The sequence below is a fragment of the Podarcis cretensis genome, assembly GCF_951804945.1.
Source record: "Podarcis cretensis genome assembly, chromosome: 4".
In the NCBI taxonomy this organism is placed as follows: Eukaryota; Metazoa; Chordata; class Lepidosauria; order Squamata; family Lacertidae; genus Podarcis; species Podarcis cretensis.
Window position 1 is genome coordinate 26,949,561 of NC_137173.1, and position 22,724 is coordinate 26,972,284.

At 39.4% G+C, this 22,724-nt stretch overlaps 1 protein-coding gene across 3 annotated transcripts in view; it reads left to right on the forward strand.

Annotated features, from left to right (window-relative positions):
- PAN3 (poly(A) specific ribonuclease subunit PAN3) overlaps positions 1-22,724 on the forward strand; it is a 59,418-nt gene that overhangs the window by 1,730 nt on the left and 34,964 nt on the right. For 2 of the 3 annotated variants that reach the window (XM_079973548.1, XM_079973549.1), the window contains exons 2-4: positions 8,697-8,818; positions 15,661-15,727; positions 17,352-17,422. In XM_079973548.1, coding sequence (XP_079829674.1) covers positions 8,697-8,818; positions 15,661-15,727; positions 17,352-17,422 — 260 coding nt within the window. Of the gene's footprint in view, positions 1-8,696; positions 8,819-14,395; positions 14,457-15,660; positions 15,728-17,351; positions 17,423-22,724 lie in introns of those variants that run through there. The other variant, XM_079973550.1, reaches the window with a different exon arrangement.

A 22,724-nucleotide genomic window follows, 5' to 3' on the forward strand; every position in this document is an offset into this window, starting at 1 on the left:
TACTTACAATTGCTAGAATGGTTGCTTATTTTTAAAAAGGGTAGTTTTACATGGATGTTTTTCCCACCAAAAAGTGGTATCTTGCAGTGGAAGCCCACATAGAACTTAGGTTTTTGAATCACTCCAGTGCTTGTATGATATAGAGCAGGCTTCCTCAGCCTCAGCCCTCCAGATGTTTTTGGCCTACAACTCCCATGATCCCTAGCTAGCAGGACCAGTGGCCAGGGATGGTTGGAATTGTAGTCTCAAAACATCTGGAGGGCTGAGGTTGAGGAAGCCTGATCTAGAGAGCTGGTGTAGAGACTGTGCTATGAAGTTCATGGTTTGAGTGTTGCCTTTGCCATTGAACTCACTAGGTGGCCTTAAGCAAGCCACTCTGCCTCAGTTGTCTCACCAGCAATATGTATGGTAATACTGATCTACCTTACAAAGTTGTAGTAAGGATAACAACTAAGATAATGCAAGTGACTCATTTTGAACATTTTTCTTGGGTTGCTGGAAATGGGATAGTAGTATGGCTGCTAAACTGACTTTGAACTCCTTTTTTAGGGTTTGAATACTGATTGATTGCTGCCTTGAGGGGATTGCAGAATGGGATTGTGTTGTGGAAAATGTAGTAATGTGAATTGCACCATTCATGCGTTCTAGTCTGCTGCCCCATTTTATCCCATAGTTACATATTAGATTCTGCTGACTTGTTTGTGTTACTTCATCTAAATAATAAAGTTTCTAGTTTGCAATCATCAGGTGTCTTCATGGTGATACTCTGCAAATTGGATGCAAAAGTGTTTATCTTAATTGGACATAAGCCACACAGTAAGAGAGTTACAATTTAAGAAAAATTAGTTGCATTTTATTGCATTGGTTTTTAGTAAGCTAAAGCCAGAGGTTTCCAGTAATCTACAGATCTGCTGTCCTAGAGGAAGTTTGGATGTGGCAGAGGTATCTTTGGTGACCTCCTCCAGAAATTAGTCCTCTGTTGCACCCACCCAAATGGAGGTAGTCAGTAGAAACCCCTGAAATCTGGTATTTGGGGGGATAGGCAGGGCTAAGCCACCGCAGGATCTACTGGATCCTAAACCAGGCCTGCTGCTGTCATCTGATGATCCAAGCTGTTTCACTGTAGCAGCCTGGAAGCTGCACGACAAAGAGGCATTTCCATTTGCACCATTAAGCCATGCTAATGTCACCCAGGGGTCTGGATTACAGCCTTTGGTAGGCCACATGAGCCTAGAAACAAGAACACTTGCCATCTTTTTGCCGGGCAGCAATTGGTCATGTGTTGTCCTGTTGCAAACAAGCCTCTGACCACTAAAGAAAAGCTATTGCTTTCTATATGTTATAGCCCATGCCATGTGATTCAAATGCTCTGTGCAGATTACATTTCACATCGGTAATTGTGTGCTTAATTCCTACAAAATTTGCAGCAGCAGTTGTTACTGCATTACACTGTCTTTTCAGAGATGTTGAGTTGTCTTGTGCTCAAAAGAGATATTGTCATGATAGCTGCATGATATAAAGAGACATATTTTACAGGACTACTTTCAAGGTGTCAGCAACCCAAAAGAACATCTTTGAAATGTGCCAATCAGTTTTTTAGAACAAAAAAAAAGCAGTGCTTGAACTTTGGAGCTGAATTAAGAAAATATTAATATTAAACAGTGCTCTGATGCACCTAAAAATAATAGTACAATACCTGGATCTGGAATGAAATTAATTCTAGCTTTTTATGTTTATATTAGTCAGTACAATTATTCAACTTAAATGGATGATTTCAGAAGACTCATCTGTGTATTTATAGACCAACACCTATTAAAATAGTTGCCAAGGGAGAAATAACCTGATTTTTTTTTTTGCATGCCACCTAAAAAGCAGCAGTTCTGTATCATACCAGTTTGTTTATGATTTAGTGTCTTTAAGGTTAGTTTTAATGTATATAACATTTTTTAAAAATCAACATGGTTAATGCTGAAATAATAAAAGTTTCTGTTGCTCAAGTGCAGACTGGACATTAATATCTGTTTAATGAGGTTCACTGAGACCTAATCTTATGTACCGTAGATTCCGGCATATAAGACGACTTTTTAACCCCGGAAAAGAGGTTAAAAAGTTGGGGGTCGTCTTATACACTGTGTATGGGCAGCGGGCTCTACTCTGGGAGAAAGCTTTCTCCCGGTGCAGAGCAGAGCCCACTGCTGCTGCCCAGTGTATAAGACTGGGCTTATAAGACGAACCCCCAAATTGCAGCTGCCAATTTGGGGGGCCGTCTAATACGCCCAGTCACCTAATAATCTATGGTAGCATGTTTGAAGTAATTTTTTGGAAGGTGTAACATTTGATACTGAGTGCTTTTAATTACCAAATCTAATATCATGCTTATATATTAGACTAGATTGGTACAAAGGAAAAACAAGGAAGCAGGACACATTCATTAAAAGTAATTTTAAAATGGACTAATTTTTGTTGCTTTATGAAAACAAGTTTTATCGCAGCTGCAAGGTATTCAATCATTTTGATTACTCTGGTGCAGTTTGAGAATGTACATTATATGTTCAAGATTGCAACCGTATGTGCAGTTACACTGGAGTAAAGTTTGGGTCTTCTGTATAAACGCACATATGATTGTACAGTTTTTGTTCTTCTGATAGAGGTACCATACCAAGTATGTGTGACTGTTCAAGTGTGATTACTTTAGTGATTGATGTATAGTTTCTGTATAAGTACAGTATGCTACATATTTGGTCACTTGGCCTAAATACAAGAAAATCTTGAATAGTAAGTTGTGAACGGCTCTAGATCTTCAGATGAATGGCAGTATACAAATTTAATAAATAATAATAAATAATACAATGATGAATGAAAAATATGATAATTTAAATTACTCTAAATGCTGTATGATTTATTTAATGGATAGCAATGCTAGTGCTAGTGATTGTAGGTACCACTGTGTTTTCAGAGTAGGAGGTCTTATAATTTGAATGTATATGAAGATTTGCATTTAGAGAAAATCAGTATTAATGTAGAGAAATAAATAGAAGCTGCCTGGTTTTGTTGGGGAAATGGGGAGGAGCAGAAGAAGGGATGATAGAATTAAAACTGGTAGGCAGATGGTAGTGTTTTCAGCTGTATTAACTACTAGAGTAGATGAGTAGACTTCCTCTGTGAAGACAATAATAATACTTTAGACAGGTTAGTTCAAATTTTTCATGGGGCTGACTAAGATATCTGATTGCAAAAGATAATTGGAGACTCTTAAGGTTTCTGGGAACAGGAGATAATTTAAACTGGCTAGAGATGTAAATATTGTGTTTTTACTTCAGTACCAGTAAGAGAGAGCGAGCACACCTGTTAAAATACTAGGGCATTGACTGGATAAAGCGCTGCAAGAAGTAGAGTACTTATTACTCATCCTGCATGGATGAGTATTTGGGTCAGTCCAGCTTATGTGTTTCACTTTCTACTAAAATTGGTAAGGAGTTAACAGCCGCATCATTTGTACTCATTTATATGCACTTAATTTAAAGCATCCTATACCTCTCTCTCACTATACAAATGTGAGAATAATACAGTAAATTGATCTAACTGCTCTTATGTTTCTGGCATTTTCCAGCTGCAATTCTTGAGAACTACTGTGACCTAGTTGCTGCTAAGTGGGTCTCTCCCCTACCCCCCAACGAACTGAACAGAAGCATATAGATATGGAACATATCTCCAGTGTATGGTGGAGAATGACTGCTGCAGCACCATATCATTTAGTTTACCTATCCATAAAAAAATCAGTTCATAATATATTTATGTGTTATATAGAATCAACTTTATCTGTACAGTAGAACTTCGACTTACCACCGCCCCTACTCGCAAACAATTCGACTCGCGACCGCGGCAAACCCGGAAGTAAATACTGGGTTTGCTGTGATTCGTGCGTGTGCAGAAGCGGCTTCTGCCATCTACACATGCACAGAACGGCGCTGCCGCCGAATGCGCACACGCAGAACAGCGCTTCTACCAGCAACCCAAATCGACTCACAAACGGACCTCCGGAATGGATTCCGTACATGAGTAGAGGTTCCACTGTATTATATTTGAATCCTCACTGTTAGCTCCCTACAGCAGTGGTTCACAAACCCCCAACGCCCCAACCACTTAAACATTGCCAAGGGTGGTCTTGTACTGCTTTTTCTGCTTGTTATTTAGCAATTGTAATGTTCTGTGCTGGATGCTGAAGTTGGTGCCTTGGACCACCTGAATGAAGTTTACTGACTGTTCATCTGTGTGCCACAGTTTAGAAACCCCCTACCCTACAGTTAGGGACACGGGTGGTGCTGTGGGTTAAACCACAGAGCTTAGGACTTGCCGATCAGAAGGTCAGCGGTTCGAATCCCTGTGACGGGGTGAGCTTCCGTGGCTCAGTCCCTGCTCCTGCCAACCTAGCACGTCAAAGTGCAAGTAGATAAACAGGTACCGCTCGGGCAGGAAGGTAAACGGTGTTTCCGTGCGCTGCTCTGGTTCGCCAGAAGCGGCTTAGTCATGCTGGCCACATGACCCGGAAGCTGTATGCGGGCTCCCTTGGCCAATAAAGCGAGATGAGTGTCGCAACCCCAAAGCCGGTCACGACTGGACCTAATGGTCAGGGGTCCCTTTACCTTTACCTTTTTGCCCTACAGTTATTAAGTAATGCTGGTGTTGGGAGAGGCTCATGCTGCAGTTTTGTAATACTTCCGAGAACATGTGCATTGGATTGAACACTTTACATCTTTAGATGAATTCCTTGCACTGCCTTGTCTATGTTTTACTGGCAAGTAGGCCTTCCACGGAACTTTCAGATATAAGCGGGCCAATAATTGCTGTTACAGATATTTAGCCCTGATGCATATATACAGGTAACCCTCCCCCACTTAAGTGGGGGTTACGTTCCAGGCCCCATGTGCAAAAGGGAAAATCACATAAATGGGGGGAGCACCCTCTGAAAAGACTATAAGCACCAGTTTTTTCCTACTGTACAGCTCTCTCCAATCCAATCCTCTGGGGGGAGGCTGGAGGATGTGCAAACAAGTGGCTGTGGATGTTGTTGCGCTACCCATGCATCAGCTGTTAGGCAGGGAGGCTGAGCAGCCTAAATAAAGCCCCGCTGTGCCTCTGATCTCTTCGGGGCTGCCTCCAGCCTCACTGACATCCTCTTTGGACGTCCTCATGAGCCAAGAGGGCTCTCCAGCTCTTTCTTGGTACTACTCTATTTATTTCCCAGTGCTGTGCATATAAGCGGTTGCATGCGAGTGATCCTGCATAAGTGTGGGGATGCCTGTATTTCAACTTGTGACACTGCTTGAGAAAGTGGCTTATTTGTATCCCTTTGTGTTCTTGGACTTCAGTATAATTTTATTTAGTGTGAAACCTTCCCAGTAGCCAGGAATGATTTAATGTTGACTTTCAAAGCACTTCTTAAGAGTGTTAAAGAGGAAAAATGAAAGATTTCTTCTGTACAGTTGGTGGGTTACTGTGACACAGAACCTAGTTATGGAGTGAGTAAAAATTGGTGATGTAATGGAAGAGCATGCAGCTCTGGTACTCTTCTCAGAACAGGAATAATGATGTCATCTGCTGGAGTGCCAGGGTCATTAAGGGGCGTTCCTTGCTTTGGCAAGTGAAGGAGATTGTAATGGGTCTAGGAATTTGGTGACATTTGTCTGGAGGTAGTTCGAGAATGAGGGAAATAATCATAAGCTGCTTACTACTTTCTTTTTCTTTGATAGGATTCATGCTTCACACCAGTAATTTAAATGGCAATGCTTCTTTGCAAGATAGTCTTCATTTCTAATTAAGAATTAAAGGTTGCATTTCAGCTAGTGGAATATCTTACGTTAAAGTTAAATGGTTTAACATGTTGACTCTATGCAGTTAGAAAGAAGCATTGCTGAGTTACATAGTTTACTTTGGTTCCCAGGAAACTAGGTGCGTAATATAATAATGTAGTGGTCAGTGAGCTTTATTCAGATTGCCTGGGGTGTGTAACATAACAGTTAAAAATTCAAGTATCTAGCGTGGTGCATTACAGTTGCTAAAATAGGCAGAAAACCTTTAAGTGGTCCTCCAAGACCCTCACCAATTTTCAAGAAGCCTATGTGGGAGTGGAATTTGGGAACTAGTTTAATAACAGCACAACGCAGCTGCCTGTGCCCTTTGGACTCTCCTTGGGAGTGCGACTGTGGGGCTAGCCATAATAAGGTCCTGAACTTCAAAATTTTCCCCCACTCTGCTTTCTGAGATAGATGTTCTAGTGGTCAATGCATAGTTGTCTGAGAGACAGAGGAGGATATGAAAAGAAGCAGAAAAGAAGGTGTGTGCGTGTGCATGTACATACATTATTGTAAAAAAAAATAGAAATGAATCCCATCTTACATTTGTCCCAAGACTGAAATAGCTCAAGACCGCTGGCTTAAGGCCAGTTGGTGTGGGCTTTTGACTACCAAAATATGAGAATTCTCAGCATTTGGAGGTTTACTAGCTGTCTTTTAGATAAATTCATTTTCCAGGTTACTGGTTGTATAGGTTGATCTTGTTTAATATATAGCACTTACCACTCTTGCTCATTTAACATTGCCATATGTTACCCATGTTTGAATGGTAAGGACACATAGAGGACTTGCTCAGTGGCTGCCCACAATGATGGAACTGTTTCCCTGGCATTTCACCAAAGCCAATGTAAGTAGATTTTTTTAAACAGCAGAATATATTTTCTAGGGGGCTGGAACTAAGCCAATAGGAAGCTACTTAAAATTATCGCCTATTTTGTTTTATGTGTTCAGTTGCCTATCCGTATAAGCATATTAGTTGTCTTGTGCTTTTAGGATTGGGTGACATACACAATCGTTTAGCATTTAGGAGAAAATGCTTCCCCATTGTTTGTCTTTTTTCAAAAGGCTATAACTGATATATGCCTTATGCTGTTGAAGTGATTTTAATTTAAGGCATCTAAAAGCAATAATTGTCAACTGTCCTCTAACACAGGCTCTGGTTATTTGTAAAATAAGATATATTGAAGAGCTTTGTTTTCACAGTCATATTGGTGGGGCAAAGAACATAAGATGCAGCATTCTTGCTCAATGTAGTGAGTTAGCACAGTGCTGAGGAACACAAATAATGCTCTTGATACAAACATATGGCATAGCAGAAATAGGTCAGCTCCACATAACCAACACTGTCCCTGCTAAACTAAAAACAATTTCCTCTAGTTATATATGCCCTCCTATTTATTAATGCAGATTTTGAGCGCAGATTGCAAGTAACAAGATTTTGTTAATTTTTTTCATGCTTGAAAACTGATGTGCTGAAAATGTTAAGTTGTTGTTTAAAAACCCCCTGAAAATTGTGTCTGGTGCACTTTCACTAGATTTCACAGCTCTACCCGTTCAGTTTTTTTATAAAAAGTGTGATGTAACCTTTCTACAGAACTGAACATTAATTTTTTTCAATCTAGACGGTTACGGACTTCACTTACGCTAAAAGTGATGGAGCCAACAATTTCATTAACTAAAGATTCAAGTAGGGCTTCTTAATAAGAACATAACATCTGTTGTTTAATCCCTCTTTGGGCCTGTTAGGTTGTTCTGCCATCTTTGTCATGAGATTAGGAGTAGGTTATGGGTTCAAATGGTCCTTACCATAACTCCTCCCCCACATCCAGAAACTGGTATCTCAACTGGCAGAGCCTATGGGTATTTTAACACATGTTCTCCTTACCCAGGATAATGAATCTTGGTGATGAGTGAAACTGGGATAACACCTGAACAGGCTCTTTGTTTCCTTCTCCTGCTGTTGCCTTTTGCTGTACTATTCCAAAACAAGCTCCATTGTCTCATTTGTCTCCCTTTCTTTCTTTAAAACCTACTTCTTCAACAGCACTTCAGGTACCTTCAGTAGCAGGTATTTCCTGAACATTATCTCTTCCGTACACCCTGCCGTTAGCTCTTTCTCACTTTCATTTGCTGTGCTTAGTAGTTAAAATTAACATTTCTACTTTTTCAAAATGTGGTGAAAAGTGCATTTCTACTTGAGACCCTTAAACACATTTCTGACCCTTTACTTAATTTCATCTGTACCACCAGTCACATTGTGCATGGTTTTCCAGCCCTTGTTTCACTTATTCATTTCTATTTGTCCCTGCGGCATAGGGACAAGTAGCCCTGGAGGCTTCAGGTTTGCACATGTGTTCCCTTCCTTCACCTGGTTAAAGCAATATTGATGCTGAGGGGTGTGTGTGTGTGAAAGAGGCATATGTTCAGGCTGCACATTTTGCTAAACAAAACGCAGCACAGTGTTACCTGTGCATATAACTATTGTTGTGGTAGGACATTTGTCATTCGTATCCTGCCCAGCACAGCTGCTTTTCACTCCCAAGTTGGTGAGAAATTGCAAAGTAGTCATCCTTATTTAGTGACCTACCACAGCAGCTTCTTCCTGTTTCACAGAAGTGTGTGTGTATTTAGGTAGGCAGAAGTAAAAACATTACATTACATTACACATATAAAAGATCACATGGAGATCATTACAAAAAAAATAAGCTTCACAGCACTATTAGGGCCACTTTTTTTAAGGAAAGGGCTGATTCTGAGAAGTAAAACCTTTTTGCGTCTTAAATTCCTGGGGTCAGGGAAGGGTCTGCAAAGCTGATAGTTTTAAATGATTATTCTTTTTCTTAGTTGCAGGCATGGATGGAGGTGCCCTGGCTGAAGCTAGTCTTACAGACTCCTACTTCAGCACCAGCTTCATCGGAGTTAATGGGTTTGGAAGTCCTGCTGAAGCAAAGTATCCTATGATGCAGGTAATACTTCATTTGGTAAGCAGCTAGGTTAAAATGTACCAAGGATTAAAAATATTTCTGCAGCAAATAAGTTTACTTCTAGCAGTTTTCTGCTAGTTTTAGATTTCTCTGGATTGCTGTATTTTATTACTTCACATGGAGCAGCAGTAAGTCAACTCTTCCAACCAATCTAGGAATCAACACAGTGTTTCTAGGAGCCCAATGCAGATGTTGAGTTCACAGAATATCTCCCCTCCTATCCCTTACTGCATGTAAGAGGCAATGGCTCCAATAGGAGATCCTATGTGAGTTTCATCATGGAATCTCCTTCATCTAGGAAATGCGAGAAGTACTGTGCCCAATGAGGGAATTCTCAAGCCAGATATTGGTTTATGATCACTCTATATGCAGAGGGTTGGGAAAGGAGACATAGTAATTGAAAAAGGCCTTGGTAGGTTGGTTACTTTTGGGGCCTTTTTTATTTGTTTCCCAGAGTGCAAATGATGATGCACCACCTGTATACGCATACTTTCCATCTGGTTCAGTCTGGGCTTTTTTTCTGCCCTTGAGCAGATCTGCAAAAGTGCTAGTTCTCTTACTTAGGAGTACTTCCCTCCCACAAAGAAATTGTCTTGTTGTCTGGTGGTACATAGGGATAATAAGTGCTGGATGTTTGACAGCCTGCTGTGTAGTGGTTAGAGATAACTTTCTGTAAGAATTTTTTGTGTAATCATGTAGGCACCATCTGGTTTGAGTCCTTACAGCTTTGGATAGTTTTGTTTTGTTTTTTGAAGGGAGTTGGCACTTATCTTGGCTCACACTGCTTCTGGCTATAACCATCCATTCTAACATATTGCAAACATTGGAGAGGCAGCAAGAGGTGGAGTGCAAGGGTTTATCCAGATCAACAGTTTTAAATATCAATTTGCTACTTGTATGTGGTAGGGGAAGGCACAGTTCATGTTGCATCTCAGAATCTATCAGTATTCATATTCTTGCTTTTATATGTGTGTGAGCATGTGCATAATCTTGTAAGGAATTAAACAGTGGGGGGCTTGGGTGTGTTTGGTCTGGACTAAAGCCTTTGTTGTCTCATTTTCTGTAGATTTTCCTTTTCCTGTATATAACACACAGACACCCCACACACTCCAACTAAGCATTTATGGCATTGCACCCATCCTTCAAGCAGCTTGTTAAACTTACCTATTTTTTAATAAAAAATATTAAACCTGGCTTTTAGTTCTCCCTGTTCCTATCATAGAATTGTAAAGGGACCCTGAGGATCATCTAGCCCGTCCCACAGCAATGCAGGCATCTCAACTAAAGCATCCAGGACAGATGGCCATCCAACCTCTGCTTAAAACCCTCTAAGGAAGGAGAGTCTACAAGCTCTCAAGGGAGTCCCTTCCACTGTTGAACAGCTCTTACTGTCTGAAAGTTCTTCCTGACGTTTAGTCGGAATCTCCTTTCTTGTAACTTGAATCCATTGGTTCAGATCCTACCCTCCAGAGCAGGAGAAAAGAAGCTTTCTCCATCCTCCATGTGACAGTCCTTTATATTTGAAGATAGCTATCATATCTCCTCTCAGTCTCCTCTTTTCCAGGCTAAACATACCCAGCTCCCTCAAACATTCTTCATATAAGGCTTGGTTTCCAGACCCTTAATCATCTTGATTGCCCTCCTCTTCACCCTTTCCTGCTTGTCAATATTCTTCTTAAACTGAGGTGCCCAGAATTGGACACAGTATTCCAGGTGTGGTCTAATCAAGGCAGAATAGATTGGTACTATTACTTCCCTTGACTTGGACATTATACTTCTGTTGATGCAGCCTAGAATAGCATTAGTTTTCCATCCACGCAAATAAGATCATGTGGGTTTGAAGGTGCACTTGTGCAGTTGTGCATTTCCAGTGTTTATCCCAGAAAATTTGTCAAAAAACAAACACACCTCGCAAAGGCCTTCAGTTCCAGGGACAGGGTGCACATGTGTACAGGAAATGTGGAAAGACTTGTTAAAGGACAGTGACAGATGAAAATGAAATGAAAAGTTATGACTGCCAGTGCAAACGTACCCTAAAGAAGAGGTCATGAAATCCTCTGAAAGGAGAGGTAAATACAGTTGCATTGAGGATTTAGAATAGGGAGTCAGTTCATAAAAAGTACACAGAAGGATATCCTGCATCAAGTAAAAACACCATTTTTGGAAAATAAAATAAAAAAATTCCTTCCAGTAGCACCTTAAAGACCAACTAAGTTAGTACTTGGTATGAGCTTTCGTGTGCATGCACACTTCTTCAGATGCATGCACACGAAAGCTCATACCAAGTACTAACTTAGTTGGTCTTTAAGGTGCTACTGGAAGGATTTTTTTTATTTTATTTTGACTATGGCAGACCAACACGGCTACCTATCTGTAACTGGAACCATTTTTGGAGTTTGATGTTACAAAACTGATACCACACTACATCCTGAGGCTAGGCTAAATCGTCTTGGATCATCCATTTAACTAAAGCCATGTTTCTTCCTCCCATCACATCACTGATTCCCTCTGCTAATATAAGGAGAAATGTAGGTTGTTAAGTTGCTGACACAAAGTTTCCCAATATGTCTTTGGTTTATCCAGATAGCTTTTTGCCTTGTTATTCAGACAGATTTGTCCTTTAGCAGCAGAGACTCGCAGCTTTTTAACAGACCTGTGATAAAGTCTCTAGGGTGTACTATGTCACTAGCTCTGACGTTGGTTCATAGATCTACCCAGTAACATCAGCGAGGTTGCAGATTCACCATTGGTCTGATTTCTGAGACAAATTTATGCTGATTGGCTAATTACTTCATGCTTTCTTGCTTGTTGCTACTTGGTGGATCTGCTTTGCATTAAGGTTGCATCAGGGCAAATGTTTTGTGTTTTGTGTAATTTTGTTCTTAATTTCATGTTTCTGTGCTGACTGAATTTTCAGAATTTTGTTCACTCTCTACCTAGATTGTTTGCCCTGTATGGTTAAATACAGCGAGGGCTAGAAATCTGATATCACAGCTTACTGTGTTTGAATAGAAAGATAATATAAAGTAGGTGATTGTCAATTCAGTACTAATGTCAGTAATTTCGTTAGTTGAATTGGCATAAGCAATCTGTAGTGTGTAGCAGTAATTTTAGATGATCTCAGTTGGAATGCAGGTTTTATATTGGATTTATGTGCCCATAATAACACTGACCATTTGGTGACTTATTTGGGAGTGTAAGGCCACTTAATTGATAAGTAATACTATTTTGTAGCTGGAAAGGGACTGGTGTGAGTTTTCTGTCATAGGTTACAGGATGGTGGGTAGGGGAAGAAAGACAGCAGCAGAGCCATGACCCATAGTGAGAGTGGGTCCTATTTATGTGGCAGGCAATGCTCCCAGGTGAGACCTTACTGTTTCTGAGAATGAGTGGCAAAGTAAGAAGTCACCTCTTGGACTAAGGGATACAAGGCTAAGAACGCAGGGGAGAGGCCACTGTTTCCGGAGAAGCAAAATATTGGGTGTGCTATGAAAGAGTCTGCAGGTAGGATGTGCTTGGGTGTGGAATCGAGGTGTGAAATTGAAAGATACTGGGAGGGTTGGTTTTGTGTGGGTTTTGCAAGTTTTTTTGGCTTTGTAAAGTCTAAAACGAGACATACTGTACGCCACGTTGAGACTTCTGGATAGTGCATCCCAAAGTCAGTTGACGTTTTTACAAGTGTCTACTGTACTCCCAAGATTTAAGCATTTTAGAAGTCTTAATTTTAAGTAGTCTTTGCAATAATTTTATTTAGATTTGGCTGCTTAATAATACTGAATAGGAGAAATTATGACTTTTTCCTCTACCAAAGAGTGAATCCCAGAAAGATTTGCATCCTTGGAATAATTTGCTCTTTCATATGACATATCTCATTTTCACATGACATATCTCATGTCTCTAATGTGACCTGTTCCATAACATGCCTTTTTCTATGGTCACCTAATGACTGCTGATAGTGTCTGCATTTCAAATAATAATCTGATGTTATGGAATAGCAGCCTGGCCCTATTGCATAAGAAGGCACTTTCAGACCCTGAGTCTGCATGCAAGTGGGGGGGGTGGGCAGGATAAGGAAGTATCGTGCAGTAGTAGTAGTTGTAACATCGTCATCATCATAATTACTCACCCTGTACCCTAAGGTACCAGGGCAGATGTCAAAAAAATGTTTGATATTTTGGAATGTGTGTGTAAACCTCTGCAAGAAAAGTAGTTGGTAAAACATCTATTTGCTGAAACCACCCTGATTCTTTTTCACAAGGGTTCTTCTCTATGAGAAATAATTCTACTTTAATGCTTTCTATCAATTTACCTAGAATCTAAGCTAACTGTCCTGAAATGTTTTGACTTCTCCTGTCTCAGTTTTTTTAGCTGCTTTATGATGGCCATTTCCCAGTTTTCCAGTAAGAAGGTTGATTTTCCTGCCTCATTGTGAACTTTTGTTAGGATATCAGCAATGTTCACACAGATGAGTCCTTGAGCAGTAGGGTGTATGAACATTAGAAGAGTGAGCTGGATCAGGCCCAGCAGCCCATCTAGTCCAGCGTCCTGTTATCACAGGGGCCAAGTGGATGACTGTGGAAAGTCTGAAAGCTGGACCTGAGGAGAACAACGCTCTCCACACTTGTGATTCTCAGCAACTGACATTATGCCTCCAACTGTGGCGATCGAACCTAGTCATTGGCTAGTAACTGTTGATATCCTTATGCTTTGTGAAAGCTGTCCGGTGATGCATTTAGTATTTGTCAGTTAGCTGTAGAACTTCACCTCTGTTTGATTCCATTCTTCAGATGTTAGCCCTGAAAAGATACATTCAGGCATGGGTTTCAGTCAAGCATTTTCAGCAGTGAAGGCTGATGCAAAGATATAAGCTTCTCTGCAATCACCCTGTTCTCCCTTAGCTTCTGTTTTGTCATCTAACAATCCAACTAGCTCCTTGGCTGTCTTAAATGTTACAGCAAGCCTTCCAAAGTTGAGGAAGAATCGTTTGGGTCTTCCTTTATTCACACTGTCTGCAAGGATAATCTATATTGTAATCTATAAACTCTGTGAATTAACTAATTTTCACATGCTGGTTATTTTGAATATTTTTAGGTAAATGCGGAGGGGGAAACACATGTATATTGAAGTGCCATTGACCACTGGAACTCTGATTCAGCTCTTCACCTGTGGATTATACCAGTCATTTTCTACATATGTCCAAGCCTTTTTGAGCCAAAGAAACAATAACTTGCTTTTTCTTAAAAAGAGCAGCATTGCTGTATCAACATAGAATTGCAGAATAAACATAGCTCTGTTCAAGGACCAATGATTTGAGAAATTGTTAATTGGTACTTTTCTGGCACTGTGTTGATTGGATAAAACTGTTAAACTTAATGAGAGCTATATGTGTAGAAAGTTGTTTTAGAGAAAATAAGACCCCTTAAATGTTGGATCTTATATTTTGCCTGTAGCTTCTGAATGATAGGCATTTTTTGAGGTTTTATTGTCTTTAGCCTGAAATCTAAATAGGCCATTATGACCTATTTGGATCCATAGCAACAGTGTGTTGCATCCTGAATGATACAAATTCAGAAGGATCAACATGGAAGTGAGCGGTGTCTGTATGGAAGTTAAGAAAAGGGTTTGTGGTTTAGTTTTTTGATGCAGATTTTTTTTTACAGTATATGCTGACTAGTGGTGAACACTCTTGTCTTTTACTCTGATAGTCCCAAATAGTTCTAACTCTCTTAAAGTCCAGATCTACTTTCATTAGGATTCTAGGCCCCATTTTTCAACTCTGTTTTGATAAGGGAGCCCTTGGCTCAATAGAAAGTAACACATACCCCCAACACAATTTCAGGAGTCTCACTTGGCCTTCTGTTGAACCTGTTTTCTTTTTATCTGGGTACAAGCAACCCCTGATTTGTGCGGGGGATGCGTTCCGATTCATCACGCACAACGGTATAGCCCACATAAGCCTGCTTGGCCTCTTCCGCCCCCACCTCCACTTCACCCCCTTTTCCAGCCACTTCCAGGTTACTGTGATGCTTGCATGTGAGGTTGCGCACATATTGAACACCTGTACAGTGGTACCTCGGGTTAAGAACTTAATTTGTTCCGGAGGTCCATTCTTAACCTAAAACTGTTCTTAACCTGAGGTACCACTTTAGCTAATGGGGCCTCCCATTGCTGCTGCACCACCACTATGCGATTTCTGTTCTCATCCTGAGGTAAAGTTCTTAACCTGAGGTACTATTTCTGGGTTAGCGGAGTCTGTATCCTGAAGCGTCTGTAACCTGAAGCGTCTGTAACCCGGGGTACCACTGTATATCAATTGTTGCCTGTACTTGTAATGGATTCAGGGAAGTCTAGGATACATATCTGTCTACTGATACATGGGATTTGTTTAGGCAATTTTCACTTATTCCTCCTCCTCCCTGTGACCCCTGAAAAACCTCTTCAGTAAATTAGGGGATCCTCCAGAATCGGAAGCAAGAATTAGCAAAACTTTCCCCTCCTCCAGCACGAGCTTCTCTTAGTTTAGAGTCACATCTGTGGAATGAAAACCCTGGATCCAACTCGATGTTTACACAATGTTCTTGGCTAAATGAAAATCAGTGTTTACTTGGTATGACTTTATATTAATTGTTTTAACTAGTAACTAAATGCTTCCTATAGCTTTTTATTTGGACACACCAATTTGTGGAGTCACAGAAAGCTAACACTTTGATTAGCATTATATTTAACCATATATTTATTCATCCATTTTCAGTGTATGGGCTAAAACTGCACATGATCCCTATTGTTGTATTCACCATGCAATTTTTCTTTTTCTTTTTCTGCAGAGGATGACAAATAGCAGCAGTTCCCCTAGCCTTCTTAATGACAGTGCCAAGCCCTATGCAGGCCACGGTAAGAAGTTGACTTTCTTAACAAAAAAAAATTAATATTTAACAATATGTTTATGTTAATATTTAGCAATATTTATGTTAAGCTATTTTTATGGGGGCAAAGCTTTCTATCTTTAATGTGGTTGCAATATCTTTAGATTCTTATTTTGATTTTATTTAAAGTGTTTGTATCCTGCTTCTTTCAACAAGTGAGCTCAGTTTTAATTATGATAATGCTTATAATCACCATTTTGTTTTGCTTGCTTTCCATATGTTACTCTGCAACATGTGATATTAAAAAAAGGCAGATTAAATATTTGAACAAAATTCTTGGGAGCAATCTTTGGCCAGTATTCAAAGAGTTACTTGAGATAAACCTAAGGGCTTGGGCATGCACAGAGAAATTGCTGTAGTTAAGAGCATAGGCCCTACCTTCATAAATTACATTTTAGAGCCACATAGTAAAACAATCTGCTAACAAGCAAGACATGTTTCCTAAACAGTCATCCACTTTGGTTGAAAATGGAAAGCTATTTTGGTTCTTGTGACCATCTTTTCTGGATTCATCTCAGTTGGGGTTTAGGCCCAGCTGTGTGCTGTATGGAGGATGGCAGCACGAGAGTGAGCCTTTTCTGTGGTGTCTCACCATTTGTGGAATGCTCTCCCCTGGGAGGCTCACCTGGTGCCTACATTTCATATATTACATATATTCTCTGCAACCAGTGCTTTGGCTGATTAGCATTCTATGGTCTTTTAAATGTTTTTGTGGGAGGGGGTTTATTAGTTTGTTTCTGTTTTATTATGTATTTTGTGTTATCATTTTGTATTTTTATGTTGTGAACCACCCTGTGATCTTTGGATGAATCAATCAGTCAATCAATCAATCAATCAATCAATCAAATCTTCCTTTCCCCCTGGGCATTTCATTAAAACAATTTAGGAGGCAGACTGTCGTAGAGTCATGGGCATCCCATATAATCTGTTTGTATTTTAATGACATTTAATGATCACCTACGCAAGTGTTTATGTTATAGGTGTAGCCAGTTCTGTCTGTAATCCTTTAAGCGCCTGTCCATGGGAAACATATGCCATCAAGTAGCTGTATGAATTTACTTTTCTAACAATTCCTACCATCAGTGCTAGGAACCTTCAGTTGTGCTTCTTTTCCCTATGGGAGCTACTTATAAGTAAACAAGGAAGATTTTAAGGGATGTGTACATTAATTTTGAGAGTTTAAGATTGCAGAGGACATCATGCAGAATTATCTAGTAGTTGAGAAACTTCGACTTAAAGCACACACAACTGTGAATTAATTAACATATGTCAATGCTAAGTTAACTTCTGATTTCAATAGGACTTAAATGCTGATATTGATAAAACATAGCCTCTATACAAGTAATCTACTAAACTAGCCCTTGTATTCCAAAGTCCAAAGAAATTTATAAGCACCACAGTTTTACAGGGCATAGTGATTGTTAACAGAGGGGGAAAGTTAATTCCACTGAACATGCACAGTTCCTTAGGCACATGCCAAATTATTTTCTGGCTCTACTTTGCAGATTTCAAACACTAACAATGTTATTATATTATATTTAAAATATATTATTATTTTATATCTGTATGTGTTTTGTAACCTTTTTTTCCAGATTCTCTTACTTCACCTGGTTCATCCTTGTTCAACGACTTTGCTGCCCTCAGCTTATCTCAAAGGAGAAAAGTAGGTATTGCCAGAGTTTCTAGATAACAAAAGAGCCACTTGCTTTATTACATACAGCAACTGATAGCTTACACAGTAGCATCAATTATATATATGGCCATATATAATGCACATTTCTGGGCATGCATTTAAGTTCATTTACACAATTGCTTGTAATTGTCTAGATCAGTGCACTCTAACTTGATCCTCTGCCCCTCACAATACAAGCAATGCCTTTCTACAATGTTCTATTCAGTGCAGTTTTTTGAGAAAAAGAGGTGTCGGAACTCACCATGAATGCCTCCCTTGTTCTCTTATAATGGCAATGGCACTCACCTGAGAGGTGCCGGAACTGAGTTCCAGCTGAATAAAAGCCCTGGTTCTATTGCAAGTTGTGGTAAAGACAACATCTTCAAATAGGCGTCTATCAACTTTTATTCCAAACAACTCTTGATAAATCCGCTATTTAAGGAGAAAACTTCCTGCAGTAGTCACATTACATAGAGCCATGAAAAATCTGTAAACCATAGACTGAGTAGTTTTTACTTTACTCCCTGCAGAGAATTTTAAAATTGTGATCATTAAATGCCCACCAACTTATCAAAGCAGTCACTTTCCCTTTATTGAACTTCTGGGGGTTTCTGTTGTAAAATTTTCAAGATTAGTTAGCTTTTCTTTGCTTGTGAAAATTGCAATAAGAAACCAACATTTACAATTTAATATTATGCCATGTCCTCTTTATTGCTTTCCCAAGTAACAATCTTTTATGTGCCACTTCATTAAATGAATGCTGTTCTTTGCTGATATTGAAACTTCTGATCTCAAGACTTCACATTACAAAAAAAAAAAAAAAAGAGTTAAGACAGTTTTGTCTTCCCTAGGCAAGGTTTGACAAAGTCTGGGACATTGGCAAAAACTGATTGGTCCCCAAGCACCTTTTCCCTTACTCTTTTCGGCTGTAATATATTAAAGTACAGTAAAAAAAAATATGGTTCATTCTCAAGGGAACCAAAGTTTAACAGTACAATTAGCAGAAGATTTTTATTGACTGAATAGAGAATAACAAATAATTTGACTGCTGTCACAAACCGAAGTGACTTTTGGGCTTCTTGTTCTTTGGGATGAGGCAGTAGTTTGTTTTAATGCCCCACTGTCCTATCTGTGTATATATAATTTTGCAGGTTTTTGAAGCATTGCAAAAACAAGTTTGATTTTTAGCAAAGACATATGGAGGGAAAATGCAAGTGTGTCTGTGCAGGTGGTGATTGCTTTATTATAACTTCAGAGAACACACAAGACCACTAACAGGGTTTTCATCCCATCTAAAAGTATGTGAAGGCATAGTTTGCATAAATAAATCCTTTTAAGAGAGAAATACACATGTGCTTGAATAATTGCAATTGCTCAAATAAAAGTCACTGTGATGTGCAAGTCATGATGACTGTGTGTACATCCCTAGGTAGGGGTGCTGACTCATACAAATGAGGTTTTGACTCCTGGCCTTATTGCAAGCCCATCAACAGCCTCACACACTCAAGGAGGTGGTTGGATAATTGCCACTGAATGTACAAGGCCAGTTTGGGGACCCTGAACAATATACTCCCACACAAGCATTGCACCATTTACTTCATTCACAAAATAGCTTCTGGGTAATACATTTCAAGATTAGGGCGATAGGTTGTCAGCGATTTAAATAACACGGATTTATGAACAGTTAACTGTCAGAATGTTATACTAAGATCTGCTGCCACTGAAACAATGGGGATAATTAGCAGGGGTGGACTTTGGTAATATGGCACCATAAATGAGGACATAATTTGGCGCCCTCCCACATCTTGGTTTCCGTTCTGCACATCCTCTAAAGTGCAGTACGTCATAGTTTTGCGTCCTCCTGGCTCGGCTTTCCTGTGTAGGAGAGCTGCACGTACCACCCTAAATCTGGTGCTGTAATTAGCTGCCTGTTAATGTTGTGCACTTACATTTAAGCCAGTAGAATATAGGAAGTTTTGATTGTTAAGCCCCTCTGTGGTGCATATGGCAGACTCAAGTGTTAAGTGCATTGCAGTTTTTTGTTCTGTTACACTCTTGTTTTAATTTTGTAGGAGAAATTTGCTGTTCTGTGCAATTAGGGTGCACTGTTGTGGTTCGGAAGGCCTGAATTTTTTTTAAGATCTGAGGAGCTTTTCTGTAAAAACCGTCTTCTTTCCTTGTGGAAACATTTTGGATGGACGATTTTGCTTGAATCTCTTGTGTCCTAAAAGCTGGGCAAATAAAGCCTACAGTGATGGAATTTGCATTCTTTATAGTAGGAGTAGTGGTGGGTCTTGGTGCTATAAAAGAGGCAAAAAGACATTTTTATTTTAAAAGGGTTATTTGAGATTTAAAACATCACTGCAGTAACATTCTGCTTTTTTGGTTATCTTTGTAATTTGAGACTAGCGTGTACAAGTTTCAAGCAGAAGGAAAATTGAAGTTACTTTAAGTTGTCTTTCTGGTCTGCAGTTTCACAGCAGCCAAAGTTTTTGTGGAAGGATGGCATTCAAGTTTCTTAGTTAATGGCTTCAGTTGCCTGTGCGCCTTTACTCATAATTGAGGGATTGGGTCACAGGATTGTGCTATTTGTCTACTAGTCCCTTCTGTCTCGCTCATGTACAGCCAAATTAGTGGTAAGAATGCTCAGTTTTGGTACAAAAGTAGCTACAAATTGTGCTTAAGTGTGTGACATGCGGGATACACACACAAGAAAAAAGCACGTTATATTGTAGCCATTCCCATCCTTTTAATTATTGCTAATGACTGGTATGCATTATAGCTTCATTGAGTTTTCCAGGTGCAGCATATCAAAAGCCAGGATTTTGGTTGTTCAACCTGTTATGTCTTCAGTTACGTTGCAGATGGAGGAAATACTGGTCACTAAGGATGTGTTGTGAAATTGAATTTGCATTTTTGACTTTGCAATTTGTATCTCAACATTTTAAAAATGTGGTCTTTTAAAGAATGTTGAGAGAGGCAACTTTAATCTATTGTTCCATCACTTAAAATGAACTATGTCTCATAGCCTAAGAGTTAAAATTTAACTCTATACTTAAAAATCTACCAGAATTTAATTCTTTTCTCTGACTTCTAATATTTATCTTCACATTTTCAATTATTCTCAACCATTGGGGCCATAGCTGTATAAGACATAAGACAGTGATAGCTAAAACCGTTCCAGGTTTTGCAACTCTTGAGTGAATCGCCCCCACTCCAATGCCTCATATTGCCAAATGCTGAGCAGCATAACACCATAGCATGGATTAGTAACTAATCAAGAGTTGATCAGCATGTTTCCCCTTTTTCACGTTGGTGTTTTACTGCTTCCTCTTTTCAGTTGTGTATATGCCAATTGTACCCCAGAATATAGGTAATACAAGCATGTTAGAGTTCTATCCCCCCCTTGGCATGCATGTAGGACTGTTTCTGGAAATGTGTTCAATCATGTCAACCCCTCACATGCAGTCTGAAGTGGCAAGACCAGGCACATTTTACCCCTATTTCTTGTGAGAACAAGGTCGCAATATTAGCACTACTTATCCAGTTCTGTTGTTGGTTGTTTAGTCATTAACTACGAAGGTTGCTAAATTGGGCCATGTTATCACTTTATCCAGTTTTAAGCTGAGTATTGGTTTTTCTACAGTTTTTGGGCTTCCAGCTTAATCATAGCCAATGAGGTTAATCCAAGGCATAATTATTGCTAGTTGAAAATTTCCCCATCTTTCATTGATACATACTTGTTACTGAATAAATATGGACTACGCTGAAATTGCCAGACGCAAGGCAAATCCAGTTTCTCATTTTATCTGTTTCTAAAACCATTAGTCACTGTTGGGACAAAACCAAGAAACAAGTGACCATCATGTGAAAAGATCCATGCAACTGGACACTCAGTTCCCAGTCTCAATCTTGCCAAATATACATTTAATCAGGTTAGGCTATTCCTGGTTGAATAATAAATGCATCCAGATATTGCAAGGGGGAGGAATGAGCTACCACATTCATTCATTTTCCTGTTTTTCAGATCAAAATTGCCCTCCAGGGTGTGTTTCCCTTTTTGGACGATTATGCAGCTCTGGATGCTGTGAGTGATTTTGAGCTGAAAAATAAGTAGAAGGGAAAGAGTTAGGCAGTTCTTCTCCAGCCACTACTTACTAAAAATTGATTGAGCCTTGGAAGAGACATATATAATTGAGTCCTTGCTTTGAACAGAGTTGGCTTTATGGAAAAAAATCTTCAGGAGATCTGAATTGCTGCTTAAGTGCTTGCATAGCTGGTAATCTACACTCTTATCAAGATCTGCATAAAACTAGTTGGACACATACATTAGGTATTGGTAAAGGCATGGTTTCTTGTCCAACTTAGTCATGTTCTTTAAGTTTAGTTTGACAAATGTAGATACGATTTCTTTTGGCATTCACCTGTTTTATTTGCACGAAAGTGTGTGTATATATATTTAAAAATCTTATCTTCTGTTTTTTGAAAATGAACTGTTTCAGTCGACATGCTTCATATGCACACGCTTGTCATATAAGCAATGGTGATTTCAGTGTTCTGGAAAGAACCCCATTTAGAACAGGTTGGATGAAATTTCATTATTAGTTTAATATTCCTGTGGATGTTGTCTTCTGACCTTACTTAAATATTCAGAAAACAATCTCATATCTTTTTGCTCTGGGTAATGTTCTTACCTCTTGATGGTTCTTTAATTATCTTTGTTGATACTGAACTTTGTGCAGCACACTTCTGAGATTTTACAATGGGTTGTTCATGCAGAGATTGGATGGCCATCTACCATGGATGCTTTAATTGAGTTTGCTGCATTACAGGGCGTTGGACTAGATGACCTTTGGCATCCTTTCCAACTCTACAATTCTTTGATTCTCTGTGTGGGGAGAGGTGAACTAAACAAGTAGATATTGGATTCAAGCATCCATGAGATCTCTGTTTTGGAATTAATATGTCTTCAATGAGGAGCGTAAGCTAAGGTCTGCTTCCAATCTGTTCCTGTAAAAAAATAATGAGAAGTAATTTTATCATGAGTCCATCCTAGGATAACTACATTGCAAGTATTTTGTATGGGTAGTTGTTCTCCAACTTCATTGGAGCGTGTGGGGAAGACACCCCTGGTTTAGAATAATTGTGAGACAAGAATTTTCCATGGGTATTTTGAATGGAATGGAATATATACTGGAGGAGCAAGCAGTACATCTATATCCAGCTAATTTTCTTGATGAGCCACTTAACTGAGCAATGGACAGTAAACCAGCTGTTCAGCTTCAATGTTTTA